Consider the following 23224-nt stretch of genomic DNA (forward strand, 5'->3'; position numbering starts at 1 on the left):
AATGGACTGGTTCTTCCTCTACTCTACCTGAGCGCTCAAAGCTCTTTCTACAGTAGGCTTCATGTACCCGTTCATACACGCACTTTTTTTCTGTGCTTGAGTTCTAACATTCACACTCTGATGCACTTGAAAGCAACATTGGGTTAGCATGTTGCCCAACCGTATTTGGCATTCAGACTGGAGGAACCAGGTATCCAACCACCAACCTTCAAATTAGATGATTGGCTGCTCTACTTCCTGAGCTCACATTTTCACTGTGTGCACTACGGGAGTTTCTTCCTGTTAAAAGGGAGTTTTTCCTTCCCACTTCCAAGTAAGTGCTTGCTCATAGGGGTCTCTGTATTACTGTAGGGTCAGACCCACTACTGTTGTGATTTGTGGATATATAAATTAAATTGAGCTGACCTGAACTTTGTGGTTAACAAAAAAGTCAGCTACGGAATTACATTACACGTTCGCCGTATGTACGTTACTCCACTGGGTGGCAGTGTTAGGTTATAGATAGCAGTACACCTACACGATCAGTAACACCTGCTACACAGGTAAAATTCAAATGAACCCAGAAGCTGTAATAATTCTTAATCTATATTAACTGCTCTTAATAAAAATGTATACAGCAGCGAGAACACTGGCAGTAGTGGTACCCTGTGTTTCCTGATGTAAAATATGAGTTCAGATTTTACTAAGAGCCATTAATTTATGACAAACTACAGTAGTGTATTTGAACTTGCTTGGACGGATACATTTTATTTAAAAGACAATTAAAGCTCAATGAAAACCAAATATGTGTACCCCAGCTCTGTCTCTTTAACCAGCAGACTCACTGTGGCTCTGGTCCCTCCCATTCTTGCAGCCCTCCAGTGCTACTGGCCTGAGATGGGAGCGCGCACAGCGGCACTTTCACGGCCGAAGAAACGGGATAAATCTGGAAGGGAACTGATTAAAAAAAATACCACATAGGTGCTGTGGAAAAATGGGATAACGAAACGAGCAATATAATTAATACCGGATCCACCGCTTGATCCCTTCCCCTATTAAACAGATGTTGTCGTGGCTTGCATTTTGCGCTTTTTATCCATTCTCCTTCAGCGCTGATGGTACAAAGGCGCTTGGTCAGGACCAGCAGCAGCACCTGGGATTACAGCCATATGAATGGGCAAGAGTGAATGAACCGCGCACAAACCTGGGATGGTAAACACAGACAGCGAGTGAGTAAACCAAGCAGGATTAAAACACTTTCTTTCTTTTTTTTTCTCCGTGGGAAACAGACCACCAGTGTCACCCTGCGAAGACATACTGTCATTGTTTCGACGCTGATTTAGGGGAGAAAAAACGATTCAAAAGTGGCCTTTTCTGGAATAATGCACAAGAATTATGAACTCGATTACAGATTTTTATTCATCTCTATATCTCGCACATTCCCTAGTTTTTCTGTAACTGAACAGCCGGTTTCTCTTGTTCAGAATGGGATGTATTGTTGCGACTGCGCAACCTAAGACAAGTGTGTGCAATTAGACTGTGTGCTTGTGAACGGGTTACCTTTAACCATTGTCACTGCTACTGGAAGTGGCCATTGTTGTCGATAAGGAATCTGTGGTGATCGGAATAAAAACAAAGGAGGGTAAAACAGTGCACACTTGACATCACCCCCCGCCCTCTGTTTGTGAACCAGAGCTGGTCACAACCCCCCCACCCTAAAAATCTCCACATAATATGGTGGAGCCGGTGGGATTCATTGAGGCGTGGAAGGCGCAGTTCCCAGAGTCAGAGCCCCCCAAGATGGAGCTGCGGTCTGTCGGGGGCATCGAGCAGGAGCTGGAAAAGTGCAAAGCATCCATTAGACGCCTGGAGCAGGAGGTGAACAAGGAGCGCTTCCGCATGATCTACCTCCAGACCCTCCTGGCCAAAGAGAGAAAGAGCTATGACAAACAGCGGTGGGGCTTCAGAAAGACACCTTTGAATGAGGGGATGGACCCTGCAGCCACACAGGGTGCTGAAATCCAATCCCAGCAGCCACACATGCAGGAGACTGGTGTAGTTGGCATAGGAGGAGGTGGTGGAGGATATGGTGGTGGTGGTGGTAGTGGGGATAGGAGCCGTTTTCAGCCTCTAGGAGATGGATCTGGCAGGTCCAAACCCAGACCTCCACCTGCCAGGAAGTCAGCCTCCCACGGTGATGGCCTGGAGTCAGCCTTTGATGTACCTCAGCAAGCAGAGTCAACTTCCTGCGACAACCTCGATGGCCTGTCGCCATCAAAGCAGAGAGGTGGTGTTACTGTGTCACCCCGCAGGCCCACCCTTCCACCCCCTGACAAGGACCTTCCCACTGACCCCAAGGACAAGCTTGGAATGGGACTTGGTGTGGCAGCTCTTAGATCCAACTTTGAGAGGATCAAACGGGCAAACTCGCACTCAGCAGGTGATGTAGCAAAGGGCCAGGAGAAGCAGCCGCTGCCACCACCACCGCTATATACCAACATGGAGTTCCACCATGACAGGGGTTTAGTCAGGGTCAATGACCGTGACGTCTCTGACAAGATCAGCTCACTAGGCAGCCAGGCCATGCAGATGGAGCGAAAGAGATCTCTTCACTCCCTTCCAGGTAATCTGGCTACGGTGGCAGGGGAGCTCCGTGCCAGGCCAGTCTATCGAGGAAGGTCCACTGAAAGCACCTGTGGTTATGATGCAGAGTATGAAGATGGGGAACCCAATCAACGGCATTCAGGAAGGGCCAATGGGGGAAAACCACCTCCCCCTCCTTGGCAGCCCTCTGAGTTCCAAGCCTACTCCAGCGTCTATGTTGGTGGGGTGATGATGGGTGAAGGTGGCAGTGGAGATGGACGAGGGGGTGGTGGAAGTAGCAGCAGTGGAGTCACAATGAGAGAACATGGTGGATGTGACGATCACCTTCTGACCTGGCCTCGTCGCTCCTATTCCCCAGGTAGCTTTGAGGATGTAGGTGGAGGTGGCGGTTATACACCGGACTGCAGCTCCAACGAGAACCTGACATCCAGTGAGGAGGACTTCTCCTCAGGTCAGTCCAGCCACGTCTCCCCCAGCCCTACCACTGCTTTCCGCCGTCCCTTTAGAGAGAAGAGTCGTTCACCCTCTCAGAACTCCCAGAACTCTCAGCACTCCTTTGACAGCAGCAGCCCTCCGACGCCGCAGTCCCAGAAGCGTCACCACCGGCAGCAGGGAGGCCATGTGGTCATGTCTGAGGCTACTATTGTGAGTGTTCGCAAGACTGGTCAAATCTGGCCACCTGCTGCCCATCATGACCTCATGCCTCACTGTAGAACATCCCATGACAACAGTTTCCATGGAGATCACATAGGTGAGTGGTGGCTGCTGTCTGTAATATATGTTTTGTTAGAGGTCAGGTGGGCTGGAGGGCGAAGGAGGACATCTTTCTGTGAGGAGGGAGGGGGGAAAAGAGTGAAAGCTTGAGTGAATGAGTATTATTTAGTCATGCTGGAATTATGTTGGTATGTTTTCATTTTTCTTATGCATTTTTAGACCCTTCTTCATGTAATTTATATTTCCTCTTCAAGCCACAAAGCAGCCAAACGTTTTCGTGAGAGATACTGTTAGCACAATTTTGTGCGTGCACGCAAACACTCTGGACTGTGTGTCCTCTGGACAGCCTTGCGTGGGAGAAAGATGAAAGATCCACCTCTGCTTATTTCTGGAATGTGTGTCGGCTGGGTGAACAGTAAATGTGGTCAGTCTGCGTTGAAACGGCAGGTCTAGCCTTTCCCAGATAACTCTTGCGGCTGTTAGTATGGAATTCGAACAACTGTCTGTCTTCCTGCCTGTCTTTCTTTCTTTCAGAATTTCGAAAACTGTCCCTGAACCACAGCCTGAAACTCTTCACCGGCAGAACAAAAGAAATCCAGTCTTATCTTTCCAAACAATTATCTACAATTATCTGCCATATACCTAACAGCTAAAGTGCAGCCTTCCAGCTATGGCACCTGTAATAGAAACCGCTAGCAGAGAGATGTGCAGCCTGGAGCTGAAATCATGGGTACTGGCTTACTGGGCTGTCATGCTGAAGCCCAGCAGGAGTGAAGTGTGTTGCTTTGAGGAAAAGCACATTAGGAGGGCACAGTTTACTGTAATTGCGCAGTAAAGTTTCCATTTCAGAGGCTGGGCCAGGTCACAAGAAGGAAAAGCCAAACACTGCTTGGGTAGTTCAAATATTTGATATATATGTATATTTTTCAGATATAGATTGTTGTTTACCAAGGTGTGGTTAGCTGCACGTCCGCTCATTTTGGAGTGTTGCCTCACTGGTTTTCTGCAATGGAAGTGAGGAGTGTTTTAGCACTCACTTGTAACAGATTTAGGACTGGCATCCTGCTTGACCAGACAGGCAGCAGGATGCTGGCATCACACACGTGCTCCAGTGCCAGGATGAACTGGAAAGACAGGAGGAGGTAGTCTGATAGATGGTAAAAAGGGAAAGAAACACAAGCAGTATTATACAGGGGGATCAGAAGAATTGAAAGTTAAAGAGAAAGTGTGAAAGCAAGCAAAGTTTAGGAACAGTGTTAACAGCTGTACAAGTACGCAAAAATGTAGCTAATCTAAGTAACATTTCTGTCTACCTTCATTCTCGAAAGCATTATTGTGTGTATACCAGTACTGCTATTTGTCTTAATATCCTGAATGTTGAACAGGCCTCTTTGCATCTATAATTCATTTATTTGAATTGAACCACTGACACAGTGGTCCTGGTGGGATCAGCTAAAATGCTTTTCCAGGCCGGATGCGATCGTCAAGGTGCGTGATTGCATCCTGTTTCAACAACCACTCCAGAAATACTTGTAGTGAAAGGAAAATACTTTTTTTTAAAATAGCAAGTAGCAGTTTAGAGCAATGCTAAGCTATTGGCTCTAGCAATTAAGATGTTAAGATGTTTTCATTTAGCAGCAAAACCCAGATAGCTAGTCCACAGCAAATGGCTATCTTATCTCCAGCTGGTATGTTTAGGATTATCACTCCACTGTCTGCCCTCTTTGTTTTAGCATCTTTTCCACAACAATGAGCCCTGTGGGAAATTAGGCGAGCCGGAAAAGCAGGGATGGAAATGCAGGATGGGGGTGATACATTTAGTGGGATAATCTGGAATTTGAGCAAAAGATAAAAAATGATGGTTAGACACCCTGCGGGGATGTCTTGTTTTCTAGTTGGGGTTTAAGCTGAGGGCAGATACATATGATGTTGATAACAGTGAATGTTGCATCATGTTTGGGCCCTTAGTGTGTATGTTTTGTTTTTGGTTTTTTTGACAGGCAGGTAAAGGGATAGTAAAGGAAGTGAATGTGTTTTTAGTGGCCGGCTGATTATAATGAAGAGCGGGATGGTGTTGTGAGGAAGACTGAGGGAGGCAGAGTGCAAGGCAGAGCTGTCGTTTCTCGCTTCATTGGTCAGGGATGCGGGGGCTGGAAAGAGGCACAGATGGGAAGAACTCTCCCGTTGTGTAACAGAAACACACACCCAGGCTCGCACACAAAGAGAGACATGCTTGATGCCCACTCTTATACCTTAAAGTTGGAGTGCTTTTAGCAGTAGGTGTAAACGTCCACTATTTGATCCATTGTTGTATTGTGAGATAATGCCGACTGGGCAGGTCAGTGTCTTCTCTTCTCTTCTCTTCTCTTCTCTTCTCTTCTCTTCTCTTCTCCTCTCTTCTCTTCTCACAAATATAACAACCAGATCTTTTGAGGATATGACTGAGTGAAAGATAATGGCAAAAGCAGGGAAGATTGGCAGGTTACCCCTCCCCCCCACCCCTTCGGCTGCTTTTCATTTTTGAATTTGATTGAACAAATATGAGCTCAGCAGTATACCCTCAAACATTTAATCGTTCATCCTGACTTAGACTGACACATTTCTTTTACATTTTGACTTTGAGTTTTCTAATTTGTTTTTACAGCGAGTACAGAAAATCGAATTTAATACAGTAAAAATGAAAAAAAGCTAAACAAAAATATGGGGACTCTTGGAGGTCATTTGGTTTATGTATGGTAAACCTACTGATGGGGATTAACTGATAAAACTCACATTTTTTAGCGGTAGCAGGAAAGTGTCCCTACTCAGGTTTTGCTCCCCAGCCCAGCCCCACCCACACATCTCACCCACTCAAAGTTTTTAGAGGTCAGTTCATTAAAGAAAGTGTAATGATTCTTGTGCTGCCCAAAAAATGGTTAGTGTTTTCATACATTGTTTCCATGAATTAATCTGAAGGAAAGTCTGACGAAATGTTTTGTTTCTAGCGTAACCCAGGTTCTCTGAAAACTGAGTGAGATATATCACTATGGGGGAAGCGCCTTCTGGCATGACCAGTCACGGAAGCGCCGCTACCACCATGTCTGTCTGAGATAAATCATTTCAAGAATATGGAGTCCCCCATCACCACTTTAAAATTGCCCCTTGCGCTATACCAGGCAGGATTTTCTTACATTTGCCCATGCAAGTGCTAGCTGGGTTTATTGCTGGGTTTTGCCTTGGTGTCAAAATAGTGGGGATCAATCTTTGAGATCACCAACACTTGCAAACGCTGCTCAGGGATTCTACCTGTATAGCATTGTTTGCAGAAGTTGGTGTTTGCCAGCAACGCTTGTGCATGTTTGACGCCCATGCATGCGATGCAAAGGGGATGGGGGGTTTTCACCGAGTTCATCAACCCACAAACAGTTTGGCAAGTCCAGGTTATGATGTCCCTTACTTTGCTGCCACCAGTGTTCCCTGGACAGATCCAGTGGTTGCCATAACTACTAATGCTCAACTTTGACAGCCAGCAAATGGCTATATAAACACAAGCTCAGTTGACGTGCTAACTTGATAAGGTGCGGGAATGCAACAACACAACAACCTGTTACCAGAAAAATCTTTCCAGTAATCTTTCCTGAACCCACAACAACCCACATTCAGGGACTACCTATCCTGGTTCAGAACCGCTGACGAACTCTAGTGATCGTTACTGGGAAGAAAGTGAGAATGCCTGATGTTGGGTCAAGAGATCCGTGTGGGATAGCAGGGATAGCAAAGGACAAACCTGAGAAAACTTCACCCACTGTATCTGTCCTATTTATAAGTACTGCATGCTTTATGTGCAGGGATTATCACAAACTAACCATTTTAAAGTAATTGCATTTCTTAAACTCTCTATTATAGAAATGAATAGGTTAATACCTTTTTTAAAATCTGCATTAGGATACACATGGTGCTAAATTTTACACAGGCAACCAGTCGTATTAAGAAACCTGTGGTAGATATACAGTCATGTGAAAAAAGTTTTCCTTTGACTCTGTGCAGTCCTGTGAAAAACTAAACGCACCCTTTGGAATCCAGAGGAATTAAGAGGGTAAATGACAACAAGATGCTGCTAATCAAATGCACTTGAATAACTGAGTATTAGCAAGTTTGAGCACTAATGTAATAGCAAAACTTTTGTCATTGCAAATACGTATTAAAACATGTGTAGGAGAAGACAAAAAAACAGTCATATAGAAAAACCATTCCTGAGGGCAAAAAATCTGATTATGTCATCAGTGTCTGTCTGCGTGCATTTCTGGATATAATTCTAATATATTTATCACCTGAAACACCATAATGTGAAATGCATACACACAAGATCCTCCCCGTGAAATCAGAGTTAAGTGTGTTGCCTGTTTGGCTGTCGCAAATATTGCTCAGCATCTTTAAATACTGTAACAAACTAGTGATCAGTGGAGTGAGCATTGTGAGAGGGAAGCCAGAGAGGATCTGAGAGGGGCTGTATGTTTTGCATCATATGATTCAGCCTGTATTTCACATATGTACAGAAGGGGGAGAGAAAATGGAAAGGAATGTTTTATAGTATCCTTGTGTAGCACAATGACCCCCTTTTTCACACGGGGATGGCAGTGACTATAAAAAAGATGCATTTAGCATGTGTAGTTGAGTGAACTGGGGAGTGAAAGCAGGCTGCAGGCTTACAGTCAGGCCTTGAGTGGTTGAAGGAGTAGTGGAAAGAAGTATGAGAGGATAAGGAGAAGAGGTTGGAGGCTGAAGGAGGGGAAGCCAATCTGCCTTTCTTGCCAGCTGGGTGCTCAACTCAGCCTTTCATTGGCCTGGCTTCACCAGGCCAATGAAAGGCCTGGCTGCACCCTTTGTTCCCTTGGCGAGATCAGTTTTGGAAGAAGAAATCTTCTTTGCTAGAAAAAACCCCCAAAAGCCAAATAATAAGTATTTACTGATGCGTAAAGATATGTAGGTATGTAGATTGTTGAAACAACTTTCATATTACAAATGATGTATTTTTATATTTTATTTGTGCCACAGTGGACATAAAAATTTATCCCTTTTTTTGTTATGAGGTGCTTACAGAAATAAAAGCTTCCAGTAACATCTTAACCAATATAAATTACAGCTTTTAAGAGATTACATAAAAAACCCACCAGATCCAAACAATATTCTGTATACAAAATAACTTTACACCACAAATTCTTACCAAAATATGTCCCCAAACCACCGCATGCATGCCACAGATCACCGCTAATTGATTCATATGCATTCAAATATATAATGTGGATAGAGGTAGAGTTTCCTTGTAGTGTTCAGTGATGATGTTGCATTGCTGTGTTTCTGATGTAAGAGTCCAGTCTGGCACAGAGGCTGGCCTAGAATTGCTTGGTTGGCACTGGACAGCAGGGTGGAGCAAGTCCAGCATCTCCCCAAAGAAAGTCAAACTGCCTGGCTTGGTTTGTGAGCCTGGAGCCTCCTGTGTGTATTGTTGTTTGAGGTTGTGTGTGTCCGTGTGCACTCGTGTGTGTGTGTGTGTGTGTGTGTGTGTGTGTGTGTGTGTGTGTGTCCGCTGTCCATGTTTTGCAGGCTTGGGGACAGTTTTGGACATTCAAACCAACCTTAGGGTGAAGGGAAGCAGATTGGATGATCATAACTGAAAACTGCAGACAGACATGCAAAGTCAAACACACATAAACAGCACACACTCATATCCCTCCACAGGGTAATTACTTTTCCCTGCTTCACTTAATTCTTCTTTTTGTATTTGCTTGTGTATTTCCTATGTCAAGCATCCAGCCGCAATCTTTTCTCGGCCGCTGACGGCACTTGGAAAATCCCTGTCATAAACTTTGGTGACTTGAAACTCCCCTTACTTTTGAACAGTGGCCATCTTGGCTTCCCCTAACACAGCCCGTGCTGTCCCAGTCACTCAGGTTATAATTTTGATTGGCCACACTGCATGGAAACTGTACTAGTTAGCGTGCACAGCTCACCACTTACCACAGAGCTTTGTACTTGCAGTATAAGTGCATGCTGTTGTGTGTTTTCTGGTGTTTTGCATATCTTCGGTTAGCTGCATGGGTTATTAATCACAGCCAGGTCTCTAAGGGGCCAGGTTAAGGTGGTTGAGACCACAAGGCTCCGTACTGATTTGTTTACACTCATTTACTTTTGTCTAGACATAAAGGAGCATGCCACCTATTTATGTCAAGGTTGTGTTACTAGTCACAGAGCTCGCTATATAATTAAATATCTCAGTTTAGAGAATAAGAAAATTACTAAATAACTAAAACCATGTGAAGTGAAACAGTGACCATCATGTTTGTAAGACATGGAAATGCAAACACAAATTTACAGTGACATAGTATCTTAATACATATGATTTCCTGAGAGAAAGCTTATGTGAACTAAGCAGAGGGGTCTAGCTTGCTGTCTCTTGTCAGGTGAAAATAATTCGGCACTGTAAACCTCTTTGTAACCAATTTCACACGATTGGCTGCTGACTTCCTCCAACAACCACTCATAACCGGTCAGAGCATACACATTTTTCTCTTTTAGCCGGTGGCTGCCAGATGGTCGCTGGCAGGACTTTAGACCTGTGTGAGTGAGGCCTCGTACGCCGTGTCTACTTCCAGGAGATAGTTTGACACTGTGACCAATATAAAGCCACATTTTGATCTCAGTGAGAGCTGCTTTATTAACAATGTGAGGCAGATAAGCCTATAGTGCTGTGATGCATTTTCACGCACATGTAATAACTGGAAGCCAAACAGTGTTGCTTAAAGAGCAACAGAAACCTCTCTAGTGATTGAAATCTGTAAGCCTTAATCGCCACTCTTCAGTCAGGGTATTAAAAATTGCCTAACATTTTTACTTTTCCTCACTTAACACAGCTCATATTAAAGCATTACAGCACCAATGCATCATGTCCTATATCGTTAGCTTCATAGCATAAGTGCCTAAGTCATTTTTTTGTGTTTTGTGTTTCAGACGGACAGGATGATGCAGCAGTGGTAGGGGAGTAAAGTTAGGCAAAAATCTCAATTTGACCAAAAAATGACTTAGGCACTTATGCTATGAAGCTAACGATATGCTACACTTAGGATTGACATGTATTCACGTTTAAAAGTCATACAGAAAAGTCCCACAGTGAATCGTGTGTTATTGGTGGGCTTTAGCCCAAGATTTTTAGATCGGTTACCCCTGAACTACAGTGGTTACAGATTTAATACATTTATATGACCATTTTCCCTTCTTTGCCATTTCTTATACTGTCTTTGTTTTGTTCTTTCCAGCAATGCTTCATTAAAACATCTGCTTCTGGTTTCCTTTGCTTGGAACCCTTTAGTGGCACTTCACTTCTCTGTCTTTATTCTTCCTGGTTTTCCACCAAGCAAGGGGAAAAGCAGAGAGACATCAAAGTCAGGACCCCCCTCACAGTGAGGCCTCTGTGTGTAATTGTTGAATAGGGGTTTACCTGACGAAATCTCTGTAAAACAACACAATCAGTGCCAGCTGTTAGCAGCAGGCGTTCTTGTTACAAAGCAGAAAAAAACTCTTCCCGTGCACCTGCATCTGACTTTTCCTCCAGCTATGTTTCCATGCATGCACTGTGTGTATGTGGAGTTTTTTTTTTCAGTGTACCAGTGTAAGATGCACTCCTACCACCTCCTGCAGCTATACCCTTAAAGGCTTATAGTTCTTCAGAAAATGGCTTTAGTTACATTCATAGTGTTAACCACAGTCCTCCATCAGAACTAAAGAGGGTTAAGCTCTAAATAGGATGCAATATCCCCTGTCCTCGGCTCCCTGAATGCCCTCAATATCATGCTGTCTTTTGTCTAATATTGCAAAAAGAACAAAGTGAAGGACATGTTGTTTTCAGAGTGAACTATTACATGTGGTTGGTTCTTGAAGTTACCTCGGATTCAGCAAAAGAAACAGCCCATATGGAAAAGAAATAGAGAAAACTTATAAAAGACTTGCATCAGATTTGGCTTGCTTCATATAGTGAATCATATAAGGCTTATATGATTTACTCATGAAAGTGGCCACTTTCTTATTACTTTCATATATTGTTTTAGTAAGTATCCAAAACATACAAGTTTCATTTATATCATTTTTCAAGGGATCTTATGTCTGTTTTCACTCTTGTATGCTTTTCATACAAGTTCCACACGAGACAAATACAAACTTTATAAGATTAATATATATCTTTTCCATATGGGAGAGAAGGTGCAGAAAAGTCTAAAAATTCATGAAAATTTTGAAATTGTGAATCTTAAAGGGTGAAACGGAGAGAGGAAACTCTTCAGGCATTCCAAGCTTTCTGTGGCTGCAGATGATTAAGAGCCGTCTTCCCCTCCACATTCCCATGTTTTCCCTCAGACTGTGCTTCTATCAAACACGCATGGAGGAAGACATCATTATCTCACAGCAGACGTGTTGCTCGGTTTGTTTTCAGCTGCATTTAATCTCAATTCAGTATGAAATCTGACAAAACAGGCTTCGAGCCTCATTGACATTCACAACATGTAAGAATAACCTGAAAAAAGAAAATGAGCAACAAATGACATCATGCGCCTGTTTCCCTAAAGGTCTTCTCTTGCACTTTATTCATCCTCTTTATCTCATCACCCCCGGCCTTTTCCCATTTGCCTTTTCCTTGCCTGCCTCATTCACTTCATCTGAGCACCATATTAAGTGCTGCTTCTAACTTCTTTCTACTTGAAGCCAATTTCCATCTATATACCATCTTACAGCTGAGGCAGATGCATACTGCTAAAATTGACAGAATGAGCTCACCAGTTTGGCTTTTAGTAGATAAGGCTGACTGCTCTGTGCTCTGTACAAAGCTCACTCATAGAGCGCTGTTTCTTCTTTCACAATAGCAGTTCGTGTACAGTGTTTGAGCAATATTGGTTATCTTCAATGACATAAAGAAGTAGACTATGAGCAGGGACTATGGACTACACCAGTAGGCTATAGGCAGTCTACTGGTAAACTGTGCTGAATAAAATCCAGTATCCTACTTTCTCAAGAGTTCCACATTGTCTTCTGATAGAAATGCTTGAACATACAAGTCAGTCCAGGTGTTTTTGTCAGTCTGAAATGATTCCAAATTGGAACAATTGATCCAAACCCAACCCCCAGCCCTCGGTTGGAATGACACATAAAAGAAAACAAAGAGCTCATTACAGCCAGCCATTCCCTCTGCTTGTCCTGTTACACTGCGGGCTTTCTGCATACTTTGAACCTGTCAGCTGGCTCGCTCTGTTTCTTTGTGTGTATGCATGTACTTGTGTGTCTGTTTTGTTTTTTCCCCCCTTCTCTTAGGCTCTATAAGACTGTGTTTAACCTAAGTAGCAAGACGAGTTTGTTCAGTCAATAGTTGTAAAGTACTGGCCAGGCAAGGTGTAGGTGTGTGTATGCATTTTATTTATTATTTTTTAGATTTAATGATTAAAATACTCCTGTGTGGATATTCTGGCTAGTATTACTTATATAAATGCTTCATTGAATGTCAGCACACAGCAGGATTATAACAAAATGTAGTTACTAAGAAAAAACTAAAAAAAAAACCTGAACACCGTGTCGGAAACTCCAGAAACTATGACACACCTTTGTAAATAAAGCAAACACATTTTTACCAGCATAATGTCCTGTAACAAGGATGTCATGCTGGTGTGTATTAAGCAGCATATCAGATGATTATATCAGCGAGGCTCTATTTTGTGGTGCCAACGTTCTGTGAAAGTAGGAGGTGGAGAGATTAAAACTAAAAATACCACCTTATCAAACTGATTCGAGTTGGACTCCTGACCCAGATGTTTACAGACCAGAGCGAACGAGCAGAAATGACTTAACCACATTTTTCAGTCCATCCTTTTTTTTTTTAACTGTCAGAGTGAAAGTATTTATGAAGACAAGTTGTGTTTTAGAGATCTATTTAAAAAAGGTATCTGGGTATAGGCAGTGGCAAAGGATTTGACTGCAGTTCTTTCAAAGGTTCCTTTTGGACATTGGTTGCTTTTTCTCTCATTTTCAGTCTAGTCCATGAATCTGGCCAGTTTTTTGTTTACTAAGCCACTTAACAAGGACCTGTGAGTCATTCCAGCATAAAAAAGATAATTAACTCAAGGCATGAACCAGCATTGTGTTTAAAACATAGCAGGCAACCAAAGAACCAATTTTATTTTGTATCTTTATGCATTTTGTTATAAAAACTAAATTTGTTCTTATTTTCTTAGAGGAGTGTAATAAAAAAATACCAAAGCCACACAGTTTCACAGACATAAAATAGCATTTTCCCCAACAAGGTGATTTCCTAAAGAGAATCAGCTGAAAACTTGGTATATCTTGGCAAATGTGTAGCATGTCCTCAAAAAATGGATAAACCCGAGAGATGCCTCTGGTCTTTCAGTTGATTTGTCTACTGTTCACCAAAGCCTCATCAGAAATGGTCTCAGTGGAAGTGTGGCTATCAAGAAGCCATTGATCCAAGTAACAGGAAACGGGGAGGAAAGGCTGAGGTGTCCCAGATTAAATAAAAACTGGACTGAAAATCAGTGGCACCAGGTCTTATGGAGTGATGAATCCAAATTTGAAATTTTTTGGTCAAACCATCTGTAAAACCTGGTGGAGGCTCTGTCATGATTTGAGTTTCATTTCAGCCAGCGGTGTTGGGGATCTTGTCAAGAATATAGAATTATAAATGCAGAAGTGTACTGTCCGATTTTCATCCGTCATGGAATACCATCTGGAAAGCATCTGATTGACAGTGGCTTCATTTTTCAGTAGTGTAATGACCCCAAATGCACTTCTAATGCAGAGCTTTGAATGTCCTTCAGGATGCACTGAGAATTATTCCTGAAGACTCGTTAAAGAAATTAGGTTTGCCTAAAAGAGTTCAGGCTGTGTCAGGAATAAAGCTGTTCATACCTGATACTCTTGTGCATTACTGTATTTCTCCAGTTTTTATGCATTTCAGTGTCATTTTAGGACAAAGAAAAATTAAAATTTAGGATAATGTCCACATCTTCAGAGACACTTTATTAGGCACAAAGAGCAAAATATATGTGAAACTGACTGCAATGTGACTTTGTCAGTTTTGAGAGGATGAGGATCTGCCCAGTTTAACAGACATGTGTTAAATGTCAAAAAGCAACCTTTCGGCAGATGTGAAGAGATGTTTGAAATCCCATTATGCTGTCTCTCACTCTAGCTCCCTTTATTGTCTGTTATTCGTTGAGCTGCTAGTTGCAGAGGGACTGGATAACTGTAGGCTCCTGGGGAAGATCAGATTTCATGTTGCGATCCCCCTCCCCTTCATCCATCTCTTCCCTGAATGCCCTTCGGTAACATCTTTCCTTCTGTGAAATCTCTTTTATGTCACTCAATATCCCTTTATCCATCCCCCTGACCATTTTGCTCTCTCCGGCTGCCTCTCTCATTCAGTGCTGTTCAGCCTGGAGCGCACTAGACAGTACAAATGCTGATTTTTAAGCCCAATTTGGCCATGACAGCTGATTTTCAGCTGTGGGGAGACGGCACTTGTGTGCAAGAATACAGAACACATAACTACGGATAGTGGCAAATGCTGTTTTTACAATTTTAATTTGTTACCTCGAAGTGCAAACATGATGATTTCAAAAGTGTCCCATAACAGCAAGTAAGAGAAATCTGAGTGTTATCCTGATCAGGTTAGAATGTGAAGTGTGTCTTCAAAAATCTCTTATTAATTGTTCAAATTTTAAAAACCTTTTATCTGCATCAGCATTTTTTCTTTTCTACATTTCTGCTCCAATCCAATGTTAGTCTTATTTTTTTCTGACAGGCAATACAATCCAATCCAAGACTTCGTATATGTGGATATAAGAAGTCCAACCGTCCAGCTTTTTCTGTTTTACCTGTACATAGCTCTACGACAAGTCTGGGTAATTTCCCTCACAGCACTTCAGTCGTAATGCGTGATATCTTTAAGTCTTCAACAGAAACCTTGTGCAAATAATCCTGATGGCAAGAAAACAAAGTCACAGTGAAGGCGTGTGATGTTTGCACTGGGCTGATACCTTGTCCCACTTACTATAAAAGTCAAGGAGCCAATTTGAATCAAACATAAGTACATCTAAAAAACAAAACCAGGAAATTAAAAAGACCTCTCTAAAATGTCAGGTTAAGCAGACCAAACTTGCCAAATAGCTTATCTGACATTGATCTTACTGATGGTTTACAGAAACTGAATTTGGATGCAGGAGGAATGGATTATGAAGCTATTCTGCATGCGCTGCTTTGTTGTGGGATTCTGAGCTTCCTCTGTTATGTCCACATGGAGTCCACATGGTCAAAGCTAAACCCTGTTGTGTGTTTAGCTTTTTTCCCCCTGCCATTCTTTATCAAGTCTTGGGTCTTTCTTTCTTTCTTTCTCTTTGTTTCCTTTTCTCTCTCCGAGTGCTCCAGTTTTACATATCACACTGTGTCATTTTCATCGCAGCTCTTTCTCATCTGGCCCACTTTATAGACCCACGAATACTCAGGGTAAAGTGGCTGTGACTGGCTCGTAGTGACTACTCAAGAAGTCTTTTCTCAGCAGCATCTGTAGCACTGACATACTGTGGCTTGCTGAATTTGTACAGTGTTTATGTGAGTTGGTTGTAGACGCTTCTTAAAAGTAAACCTTTCTAACCATCTCTGTGCACTATACAGATCTGTGTTGTTCACATTTATAGCTGCATATCCAATAATCCCACTCTTGACTTTTGACAAAAGGGTGTGTTTGCTTGCATGCATGCACCACTCTCTTTTCATCCATTATTGATGGTTGGGGCCCCTTTGCTGAAAAACTAGAAACTGACTATTGTAACACAGGGTGTCATATTACTCATCTCCACCCACCCACCCAGTACTCAGCCTAGTATGTCCGCCTATTCTAATTCACAGAAATAAAACAAACATACTTTTATAGAATTGTGAAAGAAAAAAAATTGTCTTAACACGCTGCAGTGATGTGTTCGGTTTGCAAACCGGCACGCCACAAGCCGAAGATTTTAAGTAAGTGTTTAAAGTGAAAGATAAAGGAAGTGAGTCATCACACTGAGAAGGTGAAACCAGAGAATATTTGTCCTTTTAACTAGAAAAATGAATTAGCCATCCATTTGTCAATTTTCTTAACCACTTATCCTGTTTAAGGTTGCAGGGAGGATGAAGTCTTTCCAAGCTATCATAAGACAAGAGGAGTGGAGGCTAGCCCATCCCAGGGATTGAAAATGAAGTAGCTGATTTTAAAAAGCATTGACCTTCTTTTTAAATGCACAATCATCATACTTACTTATTGTCTGCTCTCTGAGAGTTTCTGACAGCATTAGAAGTGATGACTTGTAGATTACATAAATATGATGTACGTTTTATTTTGTAAAATAGTTTTGTCACACCAAGTTTGGGTCAGAGTCTCCTTCATAGTTAGAATTTTCATGTTCACCATTTTTTATTCTGTATTTTCAACTGCAGTTCAGAACATGTTAAAAACAACATGCGACACACAGAAGTTTTACAAGCTTTGACTGAACACCAGTAAAGCTAAAAATACCAAGTATTATAATGTTTTTGTGTTTGTTTGAAAATTTCTTTCCTCCAAAATTTGTTATGGAAACGATTTATTAAACCCTAATAACACAAAATGATAAAATCTTGCTAATTCTGTTGTAGTTACAGAACTGGACATTTAGCACTACAGCTGATTGTAAAGTATATAAATATAGTTATAACTGCACTGAGTAACAAATTAGCATGCAGTTAAGAGCAGTGCTATGTGCATGTGCTTTCACGTGATTTCTTTTTGAATTGTAATGTTTTTGTTTTGTTTTTTGTTTTTTTTAACTCCGTGACCATTATTATTGTGGTCATAATTTTTGAGATTTTAAATTAAGTTTGAGAGAAGAATGCCACATGTGCACTGGGTCCAGTATTTGAGTAGTGTTACTGGTAGTAGTAGTGGATGGAAAAGGCGAAAGAACACAGTTGAACCAAGGAACTCAAAAAACCCCCAAAAAAACACATGCAAAGATAAACACCCAGCAGAAACCCTCACACCTATATCACTATTTACTAAAGGCACACACTGCCACTTTCTTTAGGCTTTGTCATGAGTGTGTCTTAAGGAAGACTGCGTTTACCAGGCGCCTGTCCTGATGCAAGCACACTTTATGTAAATATCGCTATCTGTAAATATCACTATATATCTGTCACTCAGGGGAACCAATGCTTCTGGTTCTCTGAAGACTTCTTATTCATGTGTATTGTGCATTTATCCAGAGAGTGATGCCACTCCCTGATGTTGATGCGCGAGCACAAATATGTTTCTGTATTTACTGTGTAAATGTTTGTGCTTTTGCCTTGAGAGTGACTTTGCATTAAAAACAGAAATGATCTGTCTGTGGTGCCCAAAGTCTGCTCTTCAGACCAGAGGAAGGTAGAATAATTCTATTACTAATGTATCGTGCCTTGGGATATTTTTAACTCTATTGATTACTTAAATGAGTCAGTGTCCCATCAGAATACCTTTGTGCATCTTTTAGCAGTTGGCTGAAAGATGAATGGCCTCATCTGAGAAAGGTGATATGGTGGTGGTTAGGTGTATTTCCTGGTGTTGGCTGAAATTATCCTTAATTTTGACAATGCTTCTCTTTCCTGAAGTTGTCTCTTAAAGATATTACATGTGCAGTACTTTATACAGTCTTGAGCTACCCTTAATTCCTTAGGTAGTTTTATTCCAAGGAGCAAGAACTTTCTTGCTTTGTGAAGGTCCTTCATCCTTTTATTTGGACATTGGCTGCTTTTTTAATACATTGTCACATTACACGGTGTGCAGTGTGTCCTTAATAAAATCAAAATAATTTCAACAAGCGTGGCATAAAAAAAATGAAGTGAAAGGCCTAAAAGCTATGTACAGCAGATGAACAGTATTTGAAAGTGGTGCTTTAAGAAAAAGGAAAATATTCAGGAAAGTCTTGACACAGGCCTTAAGAGATGCCTCTGACTGGTTGATCCATTTACTGTTTGCCAAAGCCTCATCAGAAATGGTCTAAATAGAAGTGTGGTGGTAAAGAAGCCTTCCTTCAGGAAGGGAAATGGGTAAAAGAGGCTGAGGTATGCCACATTACACAAGAGCTGGACTGAATATCAGTGGCAACAGATCTAATGGAGTCATTTTTTTTTTTTGTTCAAACTGTCATTGTTATGCACGGAGCAGGTAGAACACGGTGGAGGCTGTGTTATGTTTTGGATTTACATTTCAGCCAGTGGTGTTGGGGATCTTGTCAAATTATTAGAATCATAAATGCAGAAAAGTACCATTATCATTAAAGCCAATTATCTGATAGGTAACAGAGCGCTCTTACTGTTCTTTGATACTGATGCTTATCACTCTTAGCGGTCATAATCTAATAATATGAACTAATTTGGTGTAAAACAAAGAAAAGCACATTGATACTCTGGCAAGCTCATCACAGATGCATTAGTAGCTACACCACCTCACATTTTTAGTGAGATAGCCGGCTGGAGTGTACTGGACATACAGGTGCAGCCACTTTACTGAAGCAAACGTGCACACAACTTTGGATTTATGGAATTTGCATTTGTGTTTTGTGAAGTTGCCGTTGTTACTCTGTAACTCCTGTCAGCTCCTCTTCTTACATGTAGTATTTTGCATATAGAGTAGCTGCATTTTGGTTTATATAATGAAGCATAACGGCAGAGCACATAATGTAATCACGCAGTTACGCAACATCCAAAGTGGCATGTGTTGACAAAGGCACTTTTGTCATTGTATGAGTTCTTTCTCCACTGTGGAAACTTCCAGTGTTTTACACAGTAAAAACGAGCTTTAATGAATTGATTTAGCCTGCCGAGGTAGCAATGATTATAGTGAAAAACAGAACAGACAGAAAGAGATTCACCTCTGGCAGACACATTGTGGCATCTGGCTTCAAGGCCTCCGTTGCTCCAGTGAGGGAAACAGATGTGTTAATGTTATGAAAGCGTGTGTGTGTGTGTTTGGGTGAGTGCTCAAGCACGTTTTTGGATCCAAACCTCTATCTGTGTGTGTGTGTGTGTATCTTTGTCTGTTTAAGTGTGTGTTTTACCCACAGTGTGACCATCCAAGAGTTGCATTACCCTCTATGTTGGGTACACAGCTGATCCATAAATATCTCTTCCTGTCTCGCTCACTCGGTGAACACAGGAGCCTTGTGATTGATAATTGTGTAATTGCCACTTACAGATGCCTCTCACAGCTCCATTGTTTCCTTGGTTACATGTTGTAAATTACAGACACACTGTGGTCTCAAACTGCCCCCTTAAATTGCTGTTGTTCTCAAACAAACAAGTGTAGAACATGCACTGCGAGCATGTTTTAGAAGAGACCGAAGGAGCACTTCAGAGGCTTGCATCTACATTCTCCAGTCGATGGCAGTTGCCCTGGTCATAGGACAGAATCTGTATCACATTGACTGCCAGTTATTTGTGAAGACTGGATTAAGATCCACACAGGGAAGGGAAAAAGCTGTTCATATAAAGAGGAAGTGCAAAACAGTCTGTCACGAGTCAAGAATAAAACTTAAGTGGCGAGTTTCCAAAAACACTGAAAGAGAATTACATCCCATCTGTGTTGCTTGGAGTGTTGACCATGGTTGCTAAATCTCCACAAAACTGCTTTTGTGTGCTAAAGACTATGACTTCAAGATGATTTGTAGGAAAATTTTTAACAAGGTGTCTGAGAAATTTACAGTGATACATATTTTAAAAAAGCCACTCCTGATGCAAAGTACATTTTTAAACTAATTATAGCTATGTTTCATGTTCTGTAAGTGTGCTGGACCTTTTTAGCTGAAATCCACAGGCTTATAGCAAACTGTTTTCTACTCTGTATTTCCTCTGTTGCTGTGTTTCTGAAATTCCTTTCTCAGCTTAGGCTCTTATGTAAGTGAATTAGCTAGCAGTGAAGCGATTAATTTTTGATTTGCTGTGTTAGAGATCAGAAAATAGCTTGCTTTTGCTTTCCAGCCAAGGGAAAGGGTTTAAACATGAAGTTTGTAATGAATTTGCAAAGCTTTATTACCACATCTTTTTGTGTTTGTCTCTGGTGCTCTCATTATGAATCTCTTAGCAGCCTTGATATGAGCTGTTAACTCATATGGTTATGGTGCCCACATACTTTAATCATTTAGTGATAACCCTCAGCCGTCATTTTGAGATCATTGTTTGAGAATGCAGAGTTCACAGATGATAATTTATCTAATATATTTATATGTTTTAGACTTGTATTTTTTTATGGTTTGGTTCCCCTCTAAGAAAGTTAACGAGGTCTGTGCAGCAGTACCAACTTATGTATTATAGAACATCTGAGGCTAAATTTAAAAGTGTGTATATCCAGGTTTTAGGAGGTTATTCTGTTCTGGTGGATAAACTGGTATTGACTGTAGGCTTTCTGTTGCCATTTTAGTCACAAGGCCTGTTCTCTTGAGAAAAAGAAGCTATCTGCCAGTGAGGCAAATATCCCCTGTGTCCCTCTGCAAAACATAAATGGATGTTTCACTGCTCAGATTGATTTTTGAGTTCACTTTAAAGGGAAACCGATGTGAGATTTAGGTAGAAATGTCAAGTATAGATTGTCATTTGGAATGTTAATTATCTAGATCTCTTTTTTCAATGCTATGTGAAACATGTAGCTACTAAGAACTCCGTAGCATTTATGCAGGAAAAAGGGGTCTCAGCTCTGAACAAGGGGACTAATTATCTTACTTTTTGATGTGATTCTGAAGGAACCTATCAATGTGTTGGCAGATAACTTATTTGATTGGTCACCTTGTTTGTAAGCACCCTATCGTTCATGGCATTTATGGCTTTGGTTTTTGTCTCTACCAGCTCTTTTCAGAAATATCTGACACTAACTGTTTAATGCTCAGTTTTCACCAGCTAGTTGCTTACAGTATGTGTCTGCCATTTGATACAGAGTACATTTTCTGTTTACTTTCATTGAAAACAGACAATTTTACTTAATGCATATAAAAATGATGCTATATCTAAATGTCTGTTAGCCTTAAGTAGAACGTTATCTTTGCCTCTTGGTTCTTACTATGTGTGGATGAGCTGCTTGAGCCCTGCTAGGAGTGAAAGTCTAACAAAGAGGCAGTATAACCACAGCCAGGATGGTATATATGGTCCATTAGTTTTACATTAGTTTTAAATGCCCATGCACTGTGTTGTTTGTCCTGTTTGGGGTGTTGGCAAATTAAACTAATATACAAATCAGAATAAAGATGCAAGGAGCAGAGATGGTGAGCGTGGATGAGTTTAAATACCTGGGTCAACCATCAAAAGCGACAAACGGTGCACAAGAGAGGTGATGAAGAGAATGTGGGTAGGGTGGAGTGGGTGGAGACGAGTTTCGGGGGCAATTTGCAATAGAAGGAGGGTAGCAGCAAGAGTGAAAGGGAAGGTTTACACAAGATGGTAGTAAGACCTGTAATGATGTATGGTTTGGAGACAGTGGCACTGATGAAAATGTAGGAGGCAGAGCTGGAGGCTGGAAGATTTTAACTGTGAGTGGAGAATGTCATTTTCACTAGTTGGTTCTCAGCTTTCGTGGATACAAATTCAATATTATTGTTGCAAAATAAAAAGAGACAATGTGTTTAAAGGTGTATAAAAATGTGCCATTTTTAGCATGTTGTTAGGTGGTTGCCAGGCAACATGATGATGTCAATGTATCTGATAAAGATCAGATCCTTCAGGGGCCAAGTTTGGTTGCTTAGGCCCTGATCGTGTAGGTGTTATTTGTGGACAAAGAAACCCACAGATGGACAGACAGAAGTAGATTTCCTGTATTGTAATACGATTTTTTAAAAATAATGATTAGAGCCATGAGTGAGAAGAACCACTTAGAATAGCCGCAGCGTGCATTTGTCTGTTCAAGGACATGCTGATATTTAAATTTTATACCATACAGGAAATTATGACCAAACCATCCCTCTTCCTGTACTGGGTACGTCTGGTATACTACCCACCGTATACTATTTAATGATTCTGGAAATACCTTCTGTGTTGTGGAGAAATCTAACAACTACTGTCTGGCTAATATTTACTGTTACATTATTATGGATTTATGCTATGTGGGTGTATTTGTACTTGGGTCTGGATGGAAGCAGCAGCAGGCAGCGCTGCTATTTTTTGACACTGATGTCACTCGTCTTGCCTATGTGAGACTGATTCATGGACCTCAGGCGGAACATTTTAAGGGACAGCATGGGTGGGACGTCGCATATTAAAGTGTGAGTGTGTTTAGTCATGTCCTCGTTGTTTGCTTGAATGAGAATTATTCTATTTTTAATCTGGTGCTGTAATGTCAAGCCAAGGTGGGGAACATCAACTCTGCAAAGAGGAAAAAGAAGGTGAAAAAGGGTTTTTAAATAAATTCATCAGACAAGTAAGGAAGAAAAGGTCTGCGAGGAAAAGAACTACAACCAGCAGAGTGATTGTGACATGAGCATGTGCTGTGAAGCCGTTTCAGACTAGTACACAGCATAAGCACAATTAATTTTGCTCAGGAGGCAAAGCTTGTTATAGCATATTTAAGACATGTACCTTTTGTTGAGTCAAACAAAACAAACCTCGGTCCCATATGGCTGCTAAAGAAACAATCTGGGTAATGCAGGTACTAATTTAGATCTCAGTAACATCTGCTGCAGTGTATTGGTGGGACTTTTTCTATTTGTTAATAGCGAAAGCCTGACTCATCTGTTTAAAAACCTCTGTTGTATTGGATTTTCTGTTAAAACTATACATTTTCAGGGTTGAGAGATCCACTGTGTCTGTCTACTGACTACATTTGTCAGATTTATTAGGAAGAAACACAATAAAATTCCTAGAAAAAAAA

At 41.3% G+C, this 23224-nt stretch overlaps 1 protein-coding gene across 1 annotated transcript in view; it reads left to right on the forward strand.

Moving 5' to 3' along the window:
- Positions 1-844: 844 nt before the first annotated feature.
- The window catches only part of LOC102292921 (breakpoint cluster region protein), an 89805-nt gene continuing 67425 nt past the window's right edge, over positions 845-23224 (forward strand). Inside the window, exon 1 of the mRNA XM_005938835.3 lies at positions 845-3334. Within this exon, the coding sequence (XP_005938897.1) occupies positions 1714-3334 (1621 nt within the window). The 5' untranslated portion in view covers positions 845-1713. The remainder of the gene's footprint in view (positions 3335-23224) is intronic.

The sequence above is a fragment of the Haplochromis burtoni genome, unplaced genomic scaffold (assembly GCF_018398535.1).
Source record: "Haplochromis burtoni strain Fernald_Lab_line unplaced genomic scaffold, NCSU_Asbu1 Contig_118, whole genome shotgun sequence".
NCBI classification, from domain to species: domain Eukaryota; kingdom Metazoa; phylum Chordata; class Actinopteri; order Cichliformes; family Cichlidae; genus Haplochromis; species Haplochromis burtoni.